Below are 17,777 nucleotides of genomic sequence, written 5' to 3' on the forward strand. Positions count from 1 at the left end.
GGAGCTTCTGCGTGGAGAAAATTTTCTAATAAATGCAGAGAGACATAAAGGGGGGGGGGCTTTTTACACATCTGCACCTAGGAATAACACCCCTGAGACTTTTCTTCTGCTGTCTGAAACATTTGTTTAAGCAGGAAACCTCCACCAGTCTCTCACAAACTTATTTTTCGCACTGATACCTCAGTTTTCAATCAGCTTGGAGCTCGAACGACTTGGAGCCTTGCCTGCAAGCAGGGGTGGAGGCGGGGATCTCTCAGAAGTGGAGCTGGCTGGGAGGCGGGGACGGGGGCGACATCCCTTACCTGCCTGATAGGGCACTAGGGATGCAGGTTTTGGACGCACCCGTTCCATAGGTTTGCCACCACTTGGCTAGGTGACCCTCAGGGTCCCTGCCAACCTGACAATTCTACGATTCCCTATGAAACTTGCCCTGTCCATTCTTCTGGCCTAGATTGGGATGATGCCTCCCCCTAGTGGCTGCACTGTTAGCAAGCAGGCAAAGTTAATTTGTGCTGGTGATTCTATACAGTGGCACCTCGGTTTACAGACGCTTCAGGTTATAGACTCCGCTAAGCCAGAAACAGTACCTCGGGTGAAGAACTTTGCTTCAGGATGAGAACAGAAAAGGTGCAGCGGTGGTAGCAGGAGGCCAGGTTAGCTAAAGTGGTGCTTCAGGTTAAGAACAGTTTCAGGTTAAGAACGGACCTCTGGAACGAATTAAGTTCTTAACCTGAGGTACCACTGCACAAAGAAGTCCTGTACAGTGGTACCTCGGGTTACAGATGTTTCAGGTTACAGGCGTTTCAGGTTACAGACTCCGCTAAGCCAGAAATATTACCTCGGGTTAAGAACTTTGCTTCAGGATGAGAACAGAAATTGTGTGGCGGCAGCAGGAGGCCCCATTAGCTAAAGTGGTACCTCAGGTTAAGAACAGTTTCAGGTTAAGAACGGACCTCAGGAACGAATTAAGTTCTTAACCCGAGGTACCACTGTACAGCTTTGGGACCAGGGTACTTAAGATAAGGCTGCCATACATTCAGAGTTTCCTGGACGTAGCCGGGATTTGCTCTGTGGAAAATGGCATTCAGGCGGAATTTTTGAAAACCGATTAAAATGCCTGAGAAAACCCAGGCATGTGGCAGTCCGTATTGGAAGTGTTGATTTTCAGGGGGCAATTTTCCTAAATAAATTGGTGGAAACTTCATTCTGGGGGGAGATTCTGAAGGGGAAAAAAATTGCAACAATTTTGCCCACCCCACCCCCCAAGAAAAGCTCAAAAAAAAAAGTTCAACTGATTTTTACTTTTTTGAAATTTATCTCCTTATGTTGTACCCATCTGCACTTCTGCATCCATCATCTTATCAGGAGAGCTGTTCCATACAATGTAGGAACAGGTCTGGTGTGGCACTCAGCTTTTAGAATACCTTCCTGTAATATATAGTTTTATTATAGTTGCATTTTATAATATATATGTATCGTAATTCTGTCCCATCCCATCCCCCTCCGTGCCTATATTTTGGTCACTGTCTCGGGTGTACCCGGTCCAGAAAGGTGGCTTATAGATTTTTAAATCAAAAAGTGAAATCAAGAACTGTAATCCCTTTGAATCCTCCTTCCTGGAGCTATATGCACTTAATCTTGATTGGCCTCGGGGCAGGAGAGTCAATCGACTCAGATTTGCCTATTATTCTGTGTATCACCTGAATTGGAAATGCATTTCCAGACCAAGCCTTATGAGGAACAGTTGAAGGAGTTGGGTATGTTTAGCCTGGAGAAGAGGAGACTGAGAGGAGATTGGATGTTGTTGTTGTTTAGTCATTTAGTTGTGTCCGACTCTTCGTGACCCCATGGACCAGAGCAGGCCAGGCACTCCTGTCTTCCACTGCCTCCCGCAGTTGGGTCAAACTCATGCTGCTAGCTTCAAGAACACTGTCCAACCATCTCGTCCCCTGTCGTCCCCTTCTCCTTGTGCCCTCCATCTTTCCCAACATCAGGGTCTTTTCCAGGGAGTCTTCTCTTCTCATGAGGTGTCCAAAGTACTGGAGTCTCAGCTTCAGGATCTGTCCTTCTACTGAGTACTCAGGGCTGATTTCCTTCAGAATGGATAGGTTTGATCTTCTTACAGTCCATGGGACTCTCAAGAGTCTCCTCCAACACCATAATTCAAAAGCATCAATTCTTCAGCGATCAGCCTTCTTTATGGTCCATCTCTCACTTCTATACATCACTACTGGGAAAACCATAGCTTTCACTATACGGACCTTTCAAATATCTTAAGGGCTGTCCCATGGAAGATGGAACAAGCTTGTTTTCTCCATCTCTGGGGGGGTAGGACTCGAACCAACGGCTTCAAATTACAGTGATACCTTGGTTCTCAAACGCCTTGGTACTCAAACAACTCGGAACCCAAACACTGCAAACCTGGAAGCAAGTGTTCTGGTTTGCAAACTTTTTTCAGAAGCCGAATGTGCTTTGTTTTGAGTGTTACGCTTCCGTTTTGAGTGCCACACTTCCGTTCTGAGTGTTTATGCTGAGGTCTGCCTGTTTTTGCTATTTATTTTGCGTTTTTGTTTTTGTCGCTCTTACGGTTTTGTTTTTGTGACTGTGTGGAACCCAGTTCAGCTACTGATTTTTTATTGCTTTCATTTTATGGTTCAATGGTCTCGTTAGATACTAAAATCCATGTTAAATTGCTGTTTTAGGGATTGTTTTTAAAAGTCTGGAACGGATTAATGCATTTTGCATTACAGTCATACCTCGGGTTACAGACGCTTCAGGTTGCGTTTTTGCGGGTTACGGACCTGCCGAAACTCGGAAGTACTGGAATGGGTTACTTCCGGATTTTGGGAGTCGCGCATGCGCAGAAGCACTAAATTGTGCTTTGCACATGCGCAGAAGCGCCGAATCGCAACCCACATGTGCGCAGACGGATTAATTCATTTTGCATTACTTTCTATGGGAAAGTGCGCCTTGGTTTTGGAACGCTTTGGTTTTGGAACGGATTTCCGGAACGGATTAAGTTTGAGAACCAAGGTACCACTGTACAAGAAAGGAGATTCCGACTTAACATCAGAAAAAGCTTTCTGAGAGTAAGAGCTGTTTGACCATGGAACGGTCTCCCTCAGGAGGTGGTGGACTCCTTGGAGCTTTTTAAGCAGAGGTTAGATCTATCAGGGATACTTTCACTGTATTCCTGCATCACAGGGGGTTCCTTGCAATGCCGCAACTCTATGATTCTGCAAGACCAACTTTTGTTTCCTCTTTCTCTCCCCCTTTCCCTCTTGCTCCTGCAGATTTTTATGACGATTACTCCGAAGGCCGGGAATGCGTCAACTGCGGAGCGATGTCCACCCCGCTGTGGCGGAGAGACGGGACCGGCCATTACCTGTGCAACGCTTGCGGTCTCTACCACAAGATAAACGGCATTAACCGACCGCTGATCAAACCACAGAGGAGGCTGGTAAGGAAACGCCTGCGCCAACCTAGAATGCCGTCTCTGAACTCAGCCCGAAAGCGAGATCTCAGTTTCTGGCGGCCAATTAGAAATTCCCATTCCCTAGTTTATGATATTGCATAATTGCTTGTTATAAATTTTCATGTTCAGACCCAGAAACCACCCCCCTAAACAAATTCACACTTGACTCAAATTTTGGTTTTTGGCAGAATTTAGGCCACAACTTTATTGATTACAGAAAGTGAATGGTTGTATAGGCTCTGGTTCGACCTGCTCCCTGCCATGCAGGTAGCGCTGACCCAGGGTTCCAGCATAGGTCAGCCAAGGGTGAACACCTGGATAAGCGGAAAGCCGGGAACAGGCTATCTCTGCCACCCAAATGTCCCCCTGGACTCAGGCATGGTCACAACCCCCTCCCAGGGGTTGACCAAACCATCGAGTTCCTAGATTCCTTTAACGGAATACCCGTCACATAGGGATGGCGAGAGCGTTCTCCCATCCCTATCACCTGAACCAGAGCCTATCTGCAACCTTACAAGTTGTGACGATTTGCTACGCGGCAGGCGAAACCCAAATGGCAACAGCCAATCAGCCAAGTGGGGAAAATTCCTGCTGTGCCTCTGTCCCAATGACAGACGACACATGACGGCATAGCAAGGTCAAGCGCACAAGCGCTAAACGTAGGGAGAGGTGGGCGGGTGGTCCGAATGCACACGCCGAAAGAGGAAGCTCTGGGTCACGTGCATAGGCATAAATAGGTCCCTTGAACCGTTTGGACTGTGTCCCATTGGCCAGACTGCACCCAGCTACGAGGGACCTACCAATAGGGGATTGTGGCTGAGCAATCGTACCCACCCACAACACAGGGAGACGGTTGTCCAGGTCTCACCGCAATACATGCCCTCTTTAAGGGAGGACCCGATTTAATACAAAGGTTCCCAGAGTGGAAAGTAGCGCCCCCTAGTGGCGGTGGGATTACCTAGGAGGCGCTAAGATGCTTGAAGAAAGTAAAAAGTAAAGTAAAAAGACAGTAGGCGGTTGCTGGAGATGTAAATGACTATCAGACTCTGATAGTCTAACAAGGCAATAAAACAACACAGTAACCATCAATTGCACGTTCCTCCAAAATGCAATGAAAACTAGTTTAATTAATTCAACAAAATGATGAACTTGATCCAAGTTCATCAGTTTTGTTGAATTAATTAATTAATTAATTTAATTAATTAAACTAGTTTTCATTGCATTTTTGAAGGAACGTGCAATTGATGGTTACTGCGTTGTTTTATTGCCTTGTTAGTGGGTTGTGCAAACTGACATTCTGAATAATGCCTTTTGTAAGGGGTTGCAGGGACAGGAATAGGGTGGGCCCTGAAAATGCATGTCTCAGATGTCCAAGGTCAGGGTAAGAAGGGACCCTGAGGATCATCTAGTCCAACCCCCTGCAATGCATTAATATGCAGCTGTTCCGTAAGGGGATCGAACCTGCAACCTTGGCGTTATCCGCACCATGCTCTAACCAACTGAGCTATCCGGGTTGCATCTTCAGCATTCGCAAAAGCTGTGTAGCGAAGAAGCCAGAGGCAGCTCTGTGGGGAGGGAATTCCACAACTTAGGGGCTGCTGCAGAGAAGGCTCTGTCCTAGGCCACTCTGGCTGAGCTTCTGAGGGTGAAGGAACGACCAAGGGGGCCCCCTCTGTGGATCTTAATACCCGAGGGGATCTGTAGGGAAGGAGCCGGACTCTCAGATGCTTAGGGCCTGAGCACCTTGAATTGGGCCCAGAAACAAACCAGAAGCTGACGCAGCTGTTTTAGAACAGGGGTTTTTGTGAGATCTAGGGGTGACCACAGCCAGGAACCCGATCTCTGCAGACTTTAAAAGGTAAAGGTACCCCTGCCCGTATGGGCCAGTCATGTCCGACTCTAGGGTTGCGTGCTCATCTCGCTCTAGAGGCCGTGAGCCGGCGCCGTCTGAAGACATTTCCGGGTCACGTGGCCAGCGTGACGAAGCTGCAGCTGGCGAGCCAGCACCAGCGCAGCACGCGGAAACGCCGCTTACCTTCCCGCTATAAAGCGGTACCTATTTATCTACTTGCACTTAGGGGTGCTTTCAAACTGCTAGGTAGGCAGGAGCTGGGACTGAACGACGGGAGCTCACCCCGCCGTGGGGATTCGAACCGCCGACCATACGATCAGCAAGTCCTAGGCACTGAGGTTTTACCCACAGCTCCACCCGCGTCCCTCTGCAGACTTTAGGTATTCTTAAATAAGAATGGTTTGCCCAAGACCACTGGTGAGTTAACAGCCATTTGTTCTCTCTTCCGACCCTTGTTCCCGCAGTCGGCTTCTCGTCGGATCGGACTCTCATGCGCCAATTGCCATACCACTACGACCACGCTGTGGCGCCGGAATGCAGAAGGCGAGCCGGTCTGTAACGCCTGCGGTTTATACATGAAGCTCCACGGGGTAAGAGCAACATGCCAAAGCAGAGCATTCATTTTGCAGTCTCTCTGGAGCATGGGATATGTAGTGTACGAAAATGGCTTTTCCTGCGCGTTGGGGAACCTTTTTATTTTGTTCAGTCCTTCCATTTGTTTCCTCACCCTTCCTCCACGAGGTAAGAGCGGCACACCAAAGAAGAACATACGTCTTGCAGTCTCTCTGGAACATGGAATATGTAGTGTACATGGCACCATGGAACTACTGCCCGTGCTTGGCTTTCCTCTGTGGCGTGAGATGCGTTGTGGAACTATTTGATTTTGTTCGGCCATAAAATGAAAAGAAAACACTTATTCAATTAGTGCACAAGTTACCGTATTTTTCGCTCCATGGGGCGCACCTAGTTTTTAGGGGGGGGGAATAAAGAAAAAAAATTATTCCCCCCCCCCACCAGCCCCAAAGAGCAAAGAAGCCAAGACAGTGAGCAGGATCCATCCCGCTGGCTGTCTTGGCTTCCTCTTTAGCCACGCGCAACCTCTCCAGCCGGGAGAGGCTGTGTGTGACTTTGTTTTTAGCCGCGGGGCTGGGGAAGCCCAAGCTTCCCCCGACCCCAGCCCCCAAAACAGGCAGCTCTCCGCAAGCCTTCTGAGCGCAGTGGGAACTCCTGCTGCACTCAGAAGGCTTGCAGATAGCTGCCTGAAGCCTGGAGAGCGAGAGGGGTCGGTGCGCACCGACCCCTCTCGCACTGCAGGCTTCAGCAAAAGCCTGCATTCACTCCATAGGACGCACACACATTTCCCCTTCATTTTTGGAAAAGTGCGTCCTATAGAGCGAAAAATACGGTAATACTGTGGAACTCCCTGCCACAAGATGGCCACCAAGCCGGATGGCTTTGAAAGAGGATTAGACAAAATTCACAGAGGAGAGGGCTGTTGATGGCTACTAGACACAGTGACTATGCTCTGCCCTTCACAGTTTGAAGCAGCAATGGTTCTGAATACAGTTGCCTGGAAACCACAGGAGGAAAAAAGGCTCTTGTGTTCGAATCCTGCTTGTGGGTTTCCCACAGGCATCCAGTTGGCCCTTGTGGGAAAAGGATGCTGGACTAGATAAGTCCTTGGCCGGATTCTGCAGGCACTTCTTACGTTCAGATGTTCTTACCTTGTCTTCCTTGTGGTGAGATGAAAACCAGCTACGAAACAGTTCTGCCTCATTTCCTGGATTTGCAGCCCAGCTCCCGTTAGCCATGGACTGTTGTAATATTGGGAGGGGTTCATGTTCCTGGGTTTTTGTGCATGCTCTAAAAGGTTGGTGTCTCCTTAGGTCCCGAGGCCTTTAGCAATGCGGAAGGAAGGAATCCAGACCAGGAAGCGGAAACCGAAGAATTTAAACAAATCCAAGGCGCCATCAGGTGACTGCAGGGTTGCTTGCTTTGCAAAATGTATATACAGCTTCACAGCCCAATTCAGAAACAATGGAACAATTTGTACAGATCACAGAGCCATAGAATTTTAGTCCCAACTACAGTCATACCTCATGTTACGTCCGCTTCATGTTACGTTCTTTCAGGTTACATCCCGCTGTGACCTGGAAGTACCGGAAAGGGTTACTTCCGGGTTTCGCCGCTCACACATGCGCAGAAGAGTAAAATGACGTCACGTGCATGCGCAGAAGCAGCAAATTGGGTTGCGCTCTTTTCATGTTGCGAATGGGCCTCCGGAACGGATCCCGTTCGCAACCAGAGGTACCACTGTAAAGAAGAATGGCAATTTAAGCTGATGGAATATGCGCAACTTGCCAATTCAACATATAATAATATACTACTAAGAATAGTTTATTATTTCATAGAATCATAGAATCATAGAGTTGGAAGAGACCACAAGGGCCATCGAGTCCAACCCCCTGCCAAGCAGGAAACACCATCAGAGCACTCCTGACATATGGTTGTCAAGCCTCTGCTTAAAGACCTCCAAAGAAGGAGACTCCACCACACTCCTTGGCAGCAAATTCCACTGTCGAACAGCTCTTACTGTCCGGAAGTTCCTCCTAATGTTTAGGTGGAATCTTCTTTCTTGTAGTTTGGATCCATTGCTCCGTGTCCGCTTCTCTGGAGCAGCAGAAAACAACCTTTCTCCCTCCTCTATATGACATCCTTTTAGATATTTGAACATGGCTATCATATCACTCCTTAACCTCCTCTTCTCCAGGCTAAACATGCCCAGCTCCCTTAGCCATTCCTCATAAGGCATCATTTCCAGGCCTTTGACCATTTTGGTTGCCCTCCTCTGGACACGTTCCAGTTTGTCAGTGTCCTTCTTGAACTGTGGTGCCCAGAACTGGACACAGTACTCCAGGTGAGGTCTGACCAGAGCAGAATACAGTGGCACTATTACTTCCCTTGATCTAGATGCTATACTCCTATTGATGCAGCCCAGAATTGCATTGGCTTTTTTAGCTGCCGCGTCACACTGTTGGCTCATGTCAAGTTTGTGGTCAACCAAGACTCCTAGATCAATACCCCACCCATCTGATGATGATGATGATAATAATAATAATAATAATAATAATAATAATAATAATAATAATAATAATACCTTTATTGTCATTGTACAACCTGTGCACAATGAAATTAACACAGCCACTCTGGGCGGCTTCCAACAAAAGATTAAAAATACATTAAAACATCAGTCATTAAAAACTTCCCTAAACAGGGCTGCCTTCAGATGTCTTCTAAACGTCAACAAGAAGAACATACACTTAGAAAAGACTGGAAAATGTTTATTGAGTATAGCGGGGGTGGGGATTGTGTACACTTGAAAAAGGTTCGCAGCATTTAGATAAATTCAACCATGTAAATAAGTTTTGATGGATGTAATAATGGTTTAGTTTATGTAAAATGCGCAGGGATTTATGGCATGCCAAATGAACCATGGAAAGAGAAGAAGGGAAGTCATTGATATTTTAAGGTTGTTCAAATGAGTATTCTAAATTGTAAAACAGAAAATTCGAACCACCAGCCTTCTGGTTAACAGCAAAACCCATTGCGCCACACAATTAATATTCCATAAATGACACATAAACATCTTTCCAAACATCACAACATTGCAATTTATGTAATTTCAGCTGATTCCAGAGGACTTGAGCTGCAGTGCTAAAAGCCCAAGGGAGAGCCACCAGATGCCCAGTTTGTTATCTTTGCAAAAGAACGGAAGGCTCCCCACCCCCACCCCGATGAAAAAATTGACCACAACAGAATCTGGCACAGTCTCAAGACAGACCTAGTTTAACGCATTGTTGTCTTCTCCCTTCTCTTCTGCCATGTCCAGGGTCTGCCAGTAGCGACAGCCTCCCCTCGTCCGTCAGCTCTGCCCCCTGCACCACCACGACAACCACCACAACTGCCATGGAAAAAATGCACCCCATCAAAATGGAACCGGGGATCTCCCCTCATTACGGGCACCCGGCGCCCATTCCACAGGTGAGGAAGGAAGGAACCGCCGCAGGAGGAGCGGGGCAAAAGGGAAAGATTGTGGGCCCAACTCGTGCGGCGATTATAGAATCATAGAACTGTAGAATTAGAGGGGACCCTGCAGGTCATTTCTGCAATGCAGGAAGCGCACCTAAAGAGTCCCTGATGGATGGCTACCCACAGGGCCAGATTCAGCTTTGATGTGGCCCTCAGCTACTGAAGGTAATGGGGCCCTTTATATGTCCAGCTGTCCTTTGTCAAGAACAAATTGCAGCCAATTTTTGTGTTGAATATATGCTATGTGGTAATTTATGGACCTAATAGGTATCTCAAGCCATTTGCACATAAAGAATGTAAGTAAAGGTAAAAGGACCCCTGACCATTAGGTCCAGTCGTGACCGACTCTGGGGTTGCGGTGCTCATCTCGCTTTATTGGCCGAGGGAGCCGGCGTACAGCTTCCGGGTCATGTGGCCAGCATGACTAAGCCGCTTCTGGCGAACCAGAGCAGCGCATGGAAATGCCGTTTACCTTCCCGCTGGAGTGGTACCTATTTATCTACTTGCACTTTGACATGCTTTCGAACTGCTAGGTTGGCAGGAGCAGGGACAGAGCAACGGGAGCTCATCCCATCACAGGGATTCGAACCGCCGACCTTCCGATCGGCAAGTCCTAGGCTCTGTGGTTTAGACCACAGCGCCACCCGCGTCCCTTGCACTATTAAGCATATTATTGTGTATAATTGCGAGTTGCTGCTGTTAATTACTTTCTTCCCCTGCGCTTCCATTGATAATCTGTTTTTCTCTCTCTTTCTCCGTTCCACCTCCACACCCCCCCAAAATCAGGCATTCTCAGTCGCTGCCATGTCTGGACATGGACCTGCTCTTCACTCTCCCATGCCAAGCCTCAAACTTTCTCCACAGAGCTACCCGGTATCTATGAGCCAGTCTCCGCAGCCCAGCTCCAAGCAAGACACCTGGAACAGTTTGGTCTTGGGCGAAAGCCATGGAGACATTATCACGGCATAACTGTCTCTGCGCCGCAGCTTCAGGCTCGGGATACAAAGGCGTCTTTCCACCATCAGACAACACAAGAATGCTTTCTTTGTTTCCTTTCGCTTGCTTTCTCCGGCCACTTTCCTGAGGGCTGTAGATCCCGATCCGAGGGCACGCCGTCCCTTGAAAGCCTCTCCGAGGCGCATTCTTTCTCGCAAAGGATTCTGGGTACTGTGGTTCGCCCCTCACAGAGTCTGGATTCCCAGCAACCTTTGGCAAACTACCGTGCCAAGAATTCTTTGAGGGGGACAAATGTGCTTCGGAGGTGACTGAAGTGTACACAACCGTTCCAGATCATGCCATCGAAAGGTTTTGTTTGGGGGCTTGCTTTGAAAAAGACTTCGGTGAAGTTGCCGCCACGCTTGGAATGAACGAGGTCTTCAGTTGCTTCAGAGCCTCGAATGACAACTGCCTTCAGAAAAGCTGACAGAAACTCCAGTTAAAAGTATGTATACACATGGACAAATCTGGCCCTGCAGTCTTTGTCGGCTTTTGCTATTAAATTCCCCACTCTGGCCCAGCAGGTGAAGAGAAGATTCCCTTGCGCTGGCATTCCCTGAAATACAGAATCCTAGAACCAGAGAATTTTAGTGTTGGGACCCCAAAGCTTCATCTAGTCTAACCCCTTGCAATGCAGGAATGACGATCATTTCCAAGATGATTCCCAGGGCAAGCTTTGGCTGTATGAATGGGTTTTCCAGACATCTGATGCTCACTGAAATACCCAAGGTCAGATAACTGCAAGATTATGTGTCTGAGCTGTCAACAGATCTATCCCCTCCGACGGATCTTTCACCTTGCCCAATGCCCCTGGAAAGGCAGCCAGGTTTTTCCACACAGCTTATTGATCGAATCTTGAAAAAGCAAAGCGATGGACGTGAATTGTGCAAAGGCGGGAGGAGAAGAGAGAACATGTGGACCAAACAATACCCCAATACTTACGAGTGATGGGGAGACGGTCAGCGGCTGGCGGCCCCCATGCACAAATCTGGCTCCTCTCAGTGGTGATATTTGCCTACTCGGTTGCTAGCAGTCGATTCTTTGAAACGAAGGGTGAGTAGACTCACGGGGGACTAGTTGGGGCGTTATCCCTCCATGTCCCCCGTTCGATTGTCAAAATGTCCCCACCCACAATGCAAAAGAGAACTTGTTGCTGGGCAGGACTCTCGAGTTACCGTCGCTGATGACTGCAACGCCGAATGAATACTTAAGATTTATTTGGGGTTTTCTCCTTCCCTGAATGGAGGACTGAAATCCCATAATAGGCCAGGATGGAAAAGGAGCTGCATTGTACAGCAAATGCCACAGATAAACACTAAGTGGGAGACTTCAGGGTCTGGAAAAAGACACGAGAGCTGGGATAGAATTGCCGGGTTCTGGATACCACGGCTAGTGACTATCGCAAGAGGAATCTGGTGCACCCAGCAGTTTTGCAACTACCTACACTGTGCCAGTGTTAATTTAATTGCTTTTCCGACTTCTTGATTATGCCTTCTCCTCTTCCTCCTCTCCCCACCCATTGCTATCAATAAATCTTTATTATTATTATTATTTTCAAAGCGGCTGTTCCCACCAGGAATGGATCAGAAAGAGGGATTTCCTATCGCCCTTAGAAACACAGGACCTGAGTCAGACCGCCGCTCCATCTATCTCAGTACTGTTGACACAGACTGGCAGCCGCTCTCCAGGATCTGCAGACTGGGGTCTCGACCAGCCCTATCTGGAGATGCTGGGGATTCATAGAATCATAGAATCTTAAGAGCTGGAAGGGACCCAAGGTTAATCTAGTCCAACCCCCTGCAATGCAGGAATCTCAGCTAAAGCATCCATGACAGATGGCCATCCAACCTCTGCTTTAAAATCTCCAAGGAAGGAGAGCCCACCACCTCTTGTGGGAGTCTGTTCCACTCCCAAATAGCTCTGACTGCCAGAAAGGTTTTTCCTAATGTTTAGTCGGACTCTCCTTTCTTCTAACTTGAAGTCATTGGCTTGAGTCCTACCCTCCAGAGCAGGAGAAAACAAGCTTGTTCCCTCTTCCGTGTGACAGCTCTTTAAATATTTGAAAGTGGCTCTCATATCTCAGTCTTCTCTTCTCCAGGCTAAACATACCCAGCTCCTTCGACCGTTCTTCATAAGGCATAGTTTCCAGACCATTGATCATCTTGGTTGCCCTCCTCTCCACACGTTCCAGCTTGTCAACATCCTTCTTAAATTGTGGAGCCCAGAATTGGACGCAGTATTCCAGATGTGGTCTGACCAAGGCAGAATAGATTGGTACTATGACTTCCCTTGATCTGGACACTAGACTTTGAACCTTGATTGAACCTTGGCCCTTCTGCATGCAAGGCAAATGCTCTCTCCTTGCGCTATGGCCTCCCCAAATTAAATTCTCTTTCATTCTCACACAAAACGCTCTTGCTTTTTTGAAAGGAAGAGGTGAAACGTAGGTCACAGGTGGCGCAGTCCTTAAACAGCAGCTCGCTTGATCGGTGATCAGCTTTGTTTGGACACAACGATTACCATCATTTAACCAACGCTAATCCTGGCATGTTTAAAAACAATATTGCAAAGCTGCTGTTTAAGGCTGGCATTCCCACTCCTGCAAACATCAAGGAGCTATAAAGCGCTTGAGCCGATTTAAACAAAAGCAAGCCCAGCCTTGCCTATCTGAAAGCAAACAGAATGGCTTTATTAAGATTAATCCTCAAAGCTTTTCGGTGCATTTTGCACTTGACCTCGTTCAATTTGGCCCTCCTTTGCAAATCTTACAGGCTCCAGACTGTAATCAATTGATGGCAAAGATGGTTGAGCTCAGTCTTTAGATGAAAGTGGTTCAGTCATAGAGGGCGTATTTTGCATACAGAAGAAGCCAGATTTGATCCTTAGCATGGCTAGTTAACTGAATCAGATGGCAAGGGATAGAGAAGATATGAGAGTCCCTGGATCAACGTCTTTGGACTACAACTCCCATCAGCCACTGGAAGGCACCACCTTGGCAAACGCTGCCCTAGAGGGCTGCTGCCCATCAGACAATACTAATCTAGATGGACGCAAACACCTTTCCAGTTATAGTCTTCAGTTCTGCATCAAAGAGAACTTTCATCTGGCTCCACGGTTTGGACGTTGTAACTGAGGCCACAAACCTTGTGCGACTCGCCCAGCCGAACCCTGGCTGGCGTTCTTCCTCAGTGGCACTCCCGTCAATCTGAAGGCAGCGTTTGGTTAGCAAGCCACAAGTTAGATCTGTTTGTGCCCAGCGCTGAAACGACAAGATGGTGGCAAAGGGCTTTCCTGCAGGAACGCTTTTAGAAGGCAGGCATATGATTTTTGCCTAAGGTCCATGCATTTCATAAAGGGCCCACTTACATTTTCTCCAATATTTCAGGCACTAGGGAGTCCCAAGACCTGATCCCCTTCTGCCACCAAATGAACATTAATTAAAACACATCGCAGCTTTTGTAAAATCTCTGCTAAACCCTGCTGGCCAGTTTCATGCAGCTCATTCCCCTTCCCTCAAAGAAACAGTCGTTTTTCTGCCATGTTTGTATGGATGGTAGACATTTGTGAGGGGCATTAAGCTAAATCGTTTACGTTGCTGAGAGCTGTTGTCCCTTCCTTCTAACATGAAAAAATAGCCTTTGCAGCCTCTGGGGCTGTCACACTTGCAAGGATGAACTCATGGTGTAACTTCTTCCCTGCTAAACATTCCAGGAACTGTAGCAGCTGGGGAGGCTGCAAATTATTTACATGTGCAAGCACAAAATGGGAAGACCAGCCTTCAAACCTCTACACTTCAACCCAAATGTCCAGCAGAACATTGGCTGTCATTTTTGGAATGGAATTAAGACTTATAAACCTGTCGGTATGTTGTCTTTCGGTTAAAAGAAAAGAATAAAATATAGATACAGTAAACTGAAAGGAGAATTCCCTGGATGCCTAGCTCCAGGTTTGGGGCGAGTACTCTTTGGTGAGAGAGCCCCAGCAGAAATTTAAAATCACAAAAGCATGCAGCAAAGTCAAGCATGGAAACGGAGCCTTTAAAATATCCACTTCTAAGTTGCTTCCAAAGTCCCCCAATTCCCTTAGCATAGAAAGAGACCATAGATTTGGCAAGTCAAAAAATGGTTTACTTACAAACTCTTTAAAGGTCAGATTCATGTGCTTTTCCATACATCAGTCAGAAAACACGGGCAGTCAAACTTAAGATTAGTTCCAAAGTGGTAAGGGTTCCTAAATTAATTGTATAGAAACACGAAGATGGATTGCTTAAGCCACACGGTCTCCTTACCGGAAGGGTTCACGTGATACAAGTGTGGTGGAAAGTGGGAGAACCGAGAGTTTGATAGCCCTCCCTTTGAATGTGAGCAGAGGTGACCTTGTCAAACCTTGCAGGACAGCATACACTCTGGTCTTAATCCTTCCATGCATTAATTCGAGTTGAGCACACTGGTTACAAAACCCAGGGGACAGTGCCAGGGTTTTGCTGCATTTTCATTTTTAAAAATAATGTTTTGCATCATTCAGACGCTTCGCTAAGGGAGCCTCCTTTTGTACATATGCGGAGCATGCCAAGATCTGCGGAGATGGAACGGGCATGCGCTTTTCATCCCACAGGGCTGTTTTTTCCTTTTCTTTTTAATATAGTACATTACTCAAAACGTGTGCCCTAAAATTCAGCTGCGCTGAAAATTTATCCCATGTTCCAGCTCCAGCCATTTCCAGAGGCTTATTATGGGGTGCAGGATTTGTCCTTGCTCTGACAGCTGGTCTGGGGAGAAGGGTGGCTCCTCCTCCTGGAGAGGAGGCAAAAGACAGGCAGGGACCTGATCCATCGCCAGAGGGAGGTGCCATCCATCAGTTTATAGGGGGAAAGAAATTGCTTTCTGAAATTATGAAAGCGGTAGAAAAACTTGGGTGAAATTCTTGTGGCTTTTTGCTGTGCATACCTTACTCTCGGGATGCGGGTGGTGCTGTGGGTTAAACCACAGACCCTAGGACTCGCCGATCAGAAGGTCGGCGGTTCGAATCCCCGTGACGGGGTGAGCTCCCATTGCTCGGTCCCTGCTCCTGCCAACCTAGCAGTTCGAAAGCACGTCAAAGTGCAAGTAGATAAATAGGTACCACTCCAGAGTCGGCCACAACTGGACCTAATGGTCAGGGGTCCCTTTACCTTTTTTACCTTACTCTCAGGGTAACTGAGGGGTTTCTTTCCTTCTGCAAAAGAATGTGTTGGACTCTTCAGCCTTGCTGTTTGCCTGTGTTTCCCCAAACCTCACGGCATTCTCAAGTTGGCTTTCCCATTTGCACGAGAAGGTCAGGTACTGTCTATTCTGGAACTGCTCTTTTGGGGGGGGGGGTTGCATGAAATTTTCTTAACTTTTAAGCAAATCCATGTGGATTTAAAAAAAAAAGTATAAAGGGGAAGACTTCCCTTAAAAACAAAATCAGCAGGCACCCTGATCTCCAGCACTTGGTAGCTGGCTTCCCTAGTTTTCTATGCTTCAGTTAATGCCCAGGGGTAAATGTCATAAGTAAGCCATTCAGAGGGTTGGACTAGATGACCCTTTGGGTCCCTTTGAATTCTATGAATCTGTGACTCTTCCCATGGGGCTTTTCTTAAAGATAAATAAATCAGGAAGCTCAAGTAACCAGGTAGGCTGCAGAGAGCTGGAGAAATGTCGAATGGGGAAGTGACCCTCCCCACTGTTTGCATCACTCTGTGCCAAGAAACGCTTCACCTGTTGAATTTCCATGTATTTTACAAAAGAAGTGACAGCCAAATTTCAATGTGTTCTGGGTGACCCATGCTGGAGCTTAGCTGAGGATGCAAACCTGTGCCTTTACCGCGCCAGGCTGCAGGAGGTCGGTCGTATTACGCAAGACTTCCACCATGCTGTAAATAAAGAAGTTAACAGACGCCCCCTGCAGTTAGAAAACTAGCTTCTCAGGGAGAGGGCCGGAGGGGAATGTTTCTCCCTGACTTGCTAGTTTTCTACGTGCAGGGAGTTTGAAGCATTTGAATATGTGAGCCCCACCTGCAGGTGGAAGTGCTGGAGTCCAGAAACAGGTTGACCACCTCCAAGTCGAACTACTTTGAACTACAAGTTGAACTTCTTTGAACGTAGTTCGCCCTAGTTGGCAGCCCTAGATGCTTAGGCTAGGGGAAATTGACCAGCATCTTTGGGCCTATAAACTGGCTGGTAACTTTAAGTGACATTCATACCATTTCTTTAATAATAATAATAAAAACAATCCATATATTTTTGCGTGATAAGAGTCTGTGGAAAGGTGCCGTTCCAATAAGATGCTTGCTTGAATGGTCGATGGCGAGGCAGGAGCCCGAACAAGTTTAAGATTATTTAAAGTTATAATATATACGTGTGAATATCTCTCTCTGTATTACAATGCAATATGACTACCGATCTGCATACTGACTTCACCTGTTAGAATGAACGGAAATAAATGGACAGGCATTCATTTCCAAATCGAGAACGTCTTTCTTCTTTGTCCTTTCGCTTCTCAAAATCTCTTCGCTGCAGCGATGAGGGTGCCAAAAATCCAGAGTTCTACGCATGCGCATGCACACTAGAAAGCAACAAAACTCGCTAGTACATGCTGCAACTGCGAGCACATTTGCAATGTGAAGCAGGATCTGATATGGCTTCAAACATTTTGCAGGTTGAAAACTCACATTTTGCACCAAGAGAAACTGAACTCTGGGTGAAAGTTCAGCATAGGTGCATCATTTACGTTGTTTTGCATGATTCATATCACCATCATCATCATTTTTAATTTGTATACCGCCTTTCTATCTTACAATACTCAAGGCGGTTTACAAGCTGAAGAAACAAAAAATGTACATCTAATGCAATACAAAAATGTGATAATGAAACATAACTTTAAAATAGGCAACCTCCATCAAAAAAGTAACATTCAACAATCATTAGAATAGTATAAAATAATAATATCGACATATAAAAGTTAAACAGAAATCCACTCAACAGTTACAATAATATCTAAACTATAATCAGTAAAACAACGGCAAGCCACAGTACGTAAAACAATACAACATAGCTGTCAAGCGTCCTTTATTTGGCGGGACAGTGCCTTATCCCAGCGCCATGTCCCACTGCTGTCCCTTATTGATGAGGCTTCGTTTGGTTGCTGGCTGGGCTTTCTGCCTTTGGCTCAGAGGGGCTCAGAAGTTGAACATACCTTTGCCCGGAAAATCCCTTATTTTGGCTGCTGATCCCTTATTTTCGAGGCTGCTGGTCCCTTATTTTCAAATCTGTAAGTAGACAGCTATGCAATACAATACCCATTGAGAAGTAGATAGTGGGGCAAGGCAGGTGGAAGGAGGCCTTG

At 46.9% G+C, this 17,777-nt stretch overlaps 1 protein-coding gene across 1 annotated transcript in view; it reads left to right on the forward strand.

Annotated features, from left to right (window-relative positions):
• GATA4 (GATA binding protein 4) overlaps window positions 1-11,963 on the forward strand; it is a 57,514-nt gene extending 45,551 nt beyond the window's left edge. Inside the window, exons 3-7 of the mRNA XM_028725185.2 lie at window positions 3,294-3,460; window positions 5,792-5,917; window positions 7,214-7,301; window positions 9,217-9,368; window positions 10,203-11,963. Coding sequence (XP_028581018.2) covers window positions 3,294-3,460; window positions 5,792-5,917; window positions 7,214-7,301; window positions 9,217-9,368; window positions 10,203-10,385 — 716 coding nt within the window. The 3' untranslated portion in view covers window positions 10,386-11,963. The remainder of the gene's footprint in view (window positions 1-3,293; window positions 3,461-5,791; window positions 5,918-7,213; window positions 7,302-9,216; window positions 9,369-10,202) is intronic.
• The last annotated feature ends 5,814 nt before the right edge of the window (window positions 11,964-17,777 follow it).

This window comes from Podarcis muralis, chromosome 3, assembly GCF_964188315.1.
Source record: "Podarcis muralis chromosome 3, rPodMur119.hap1.1, whole genome shotgun sequence".
NCBI classification, from domain to species: domain Eukaryota; kingdom Metazoa; phylum Chordata; class Lepidosauria; order Squamata; family Lacertidae; genus Podarcis; species Podarcis muralis.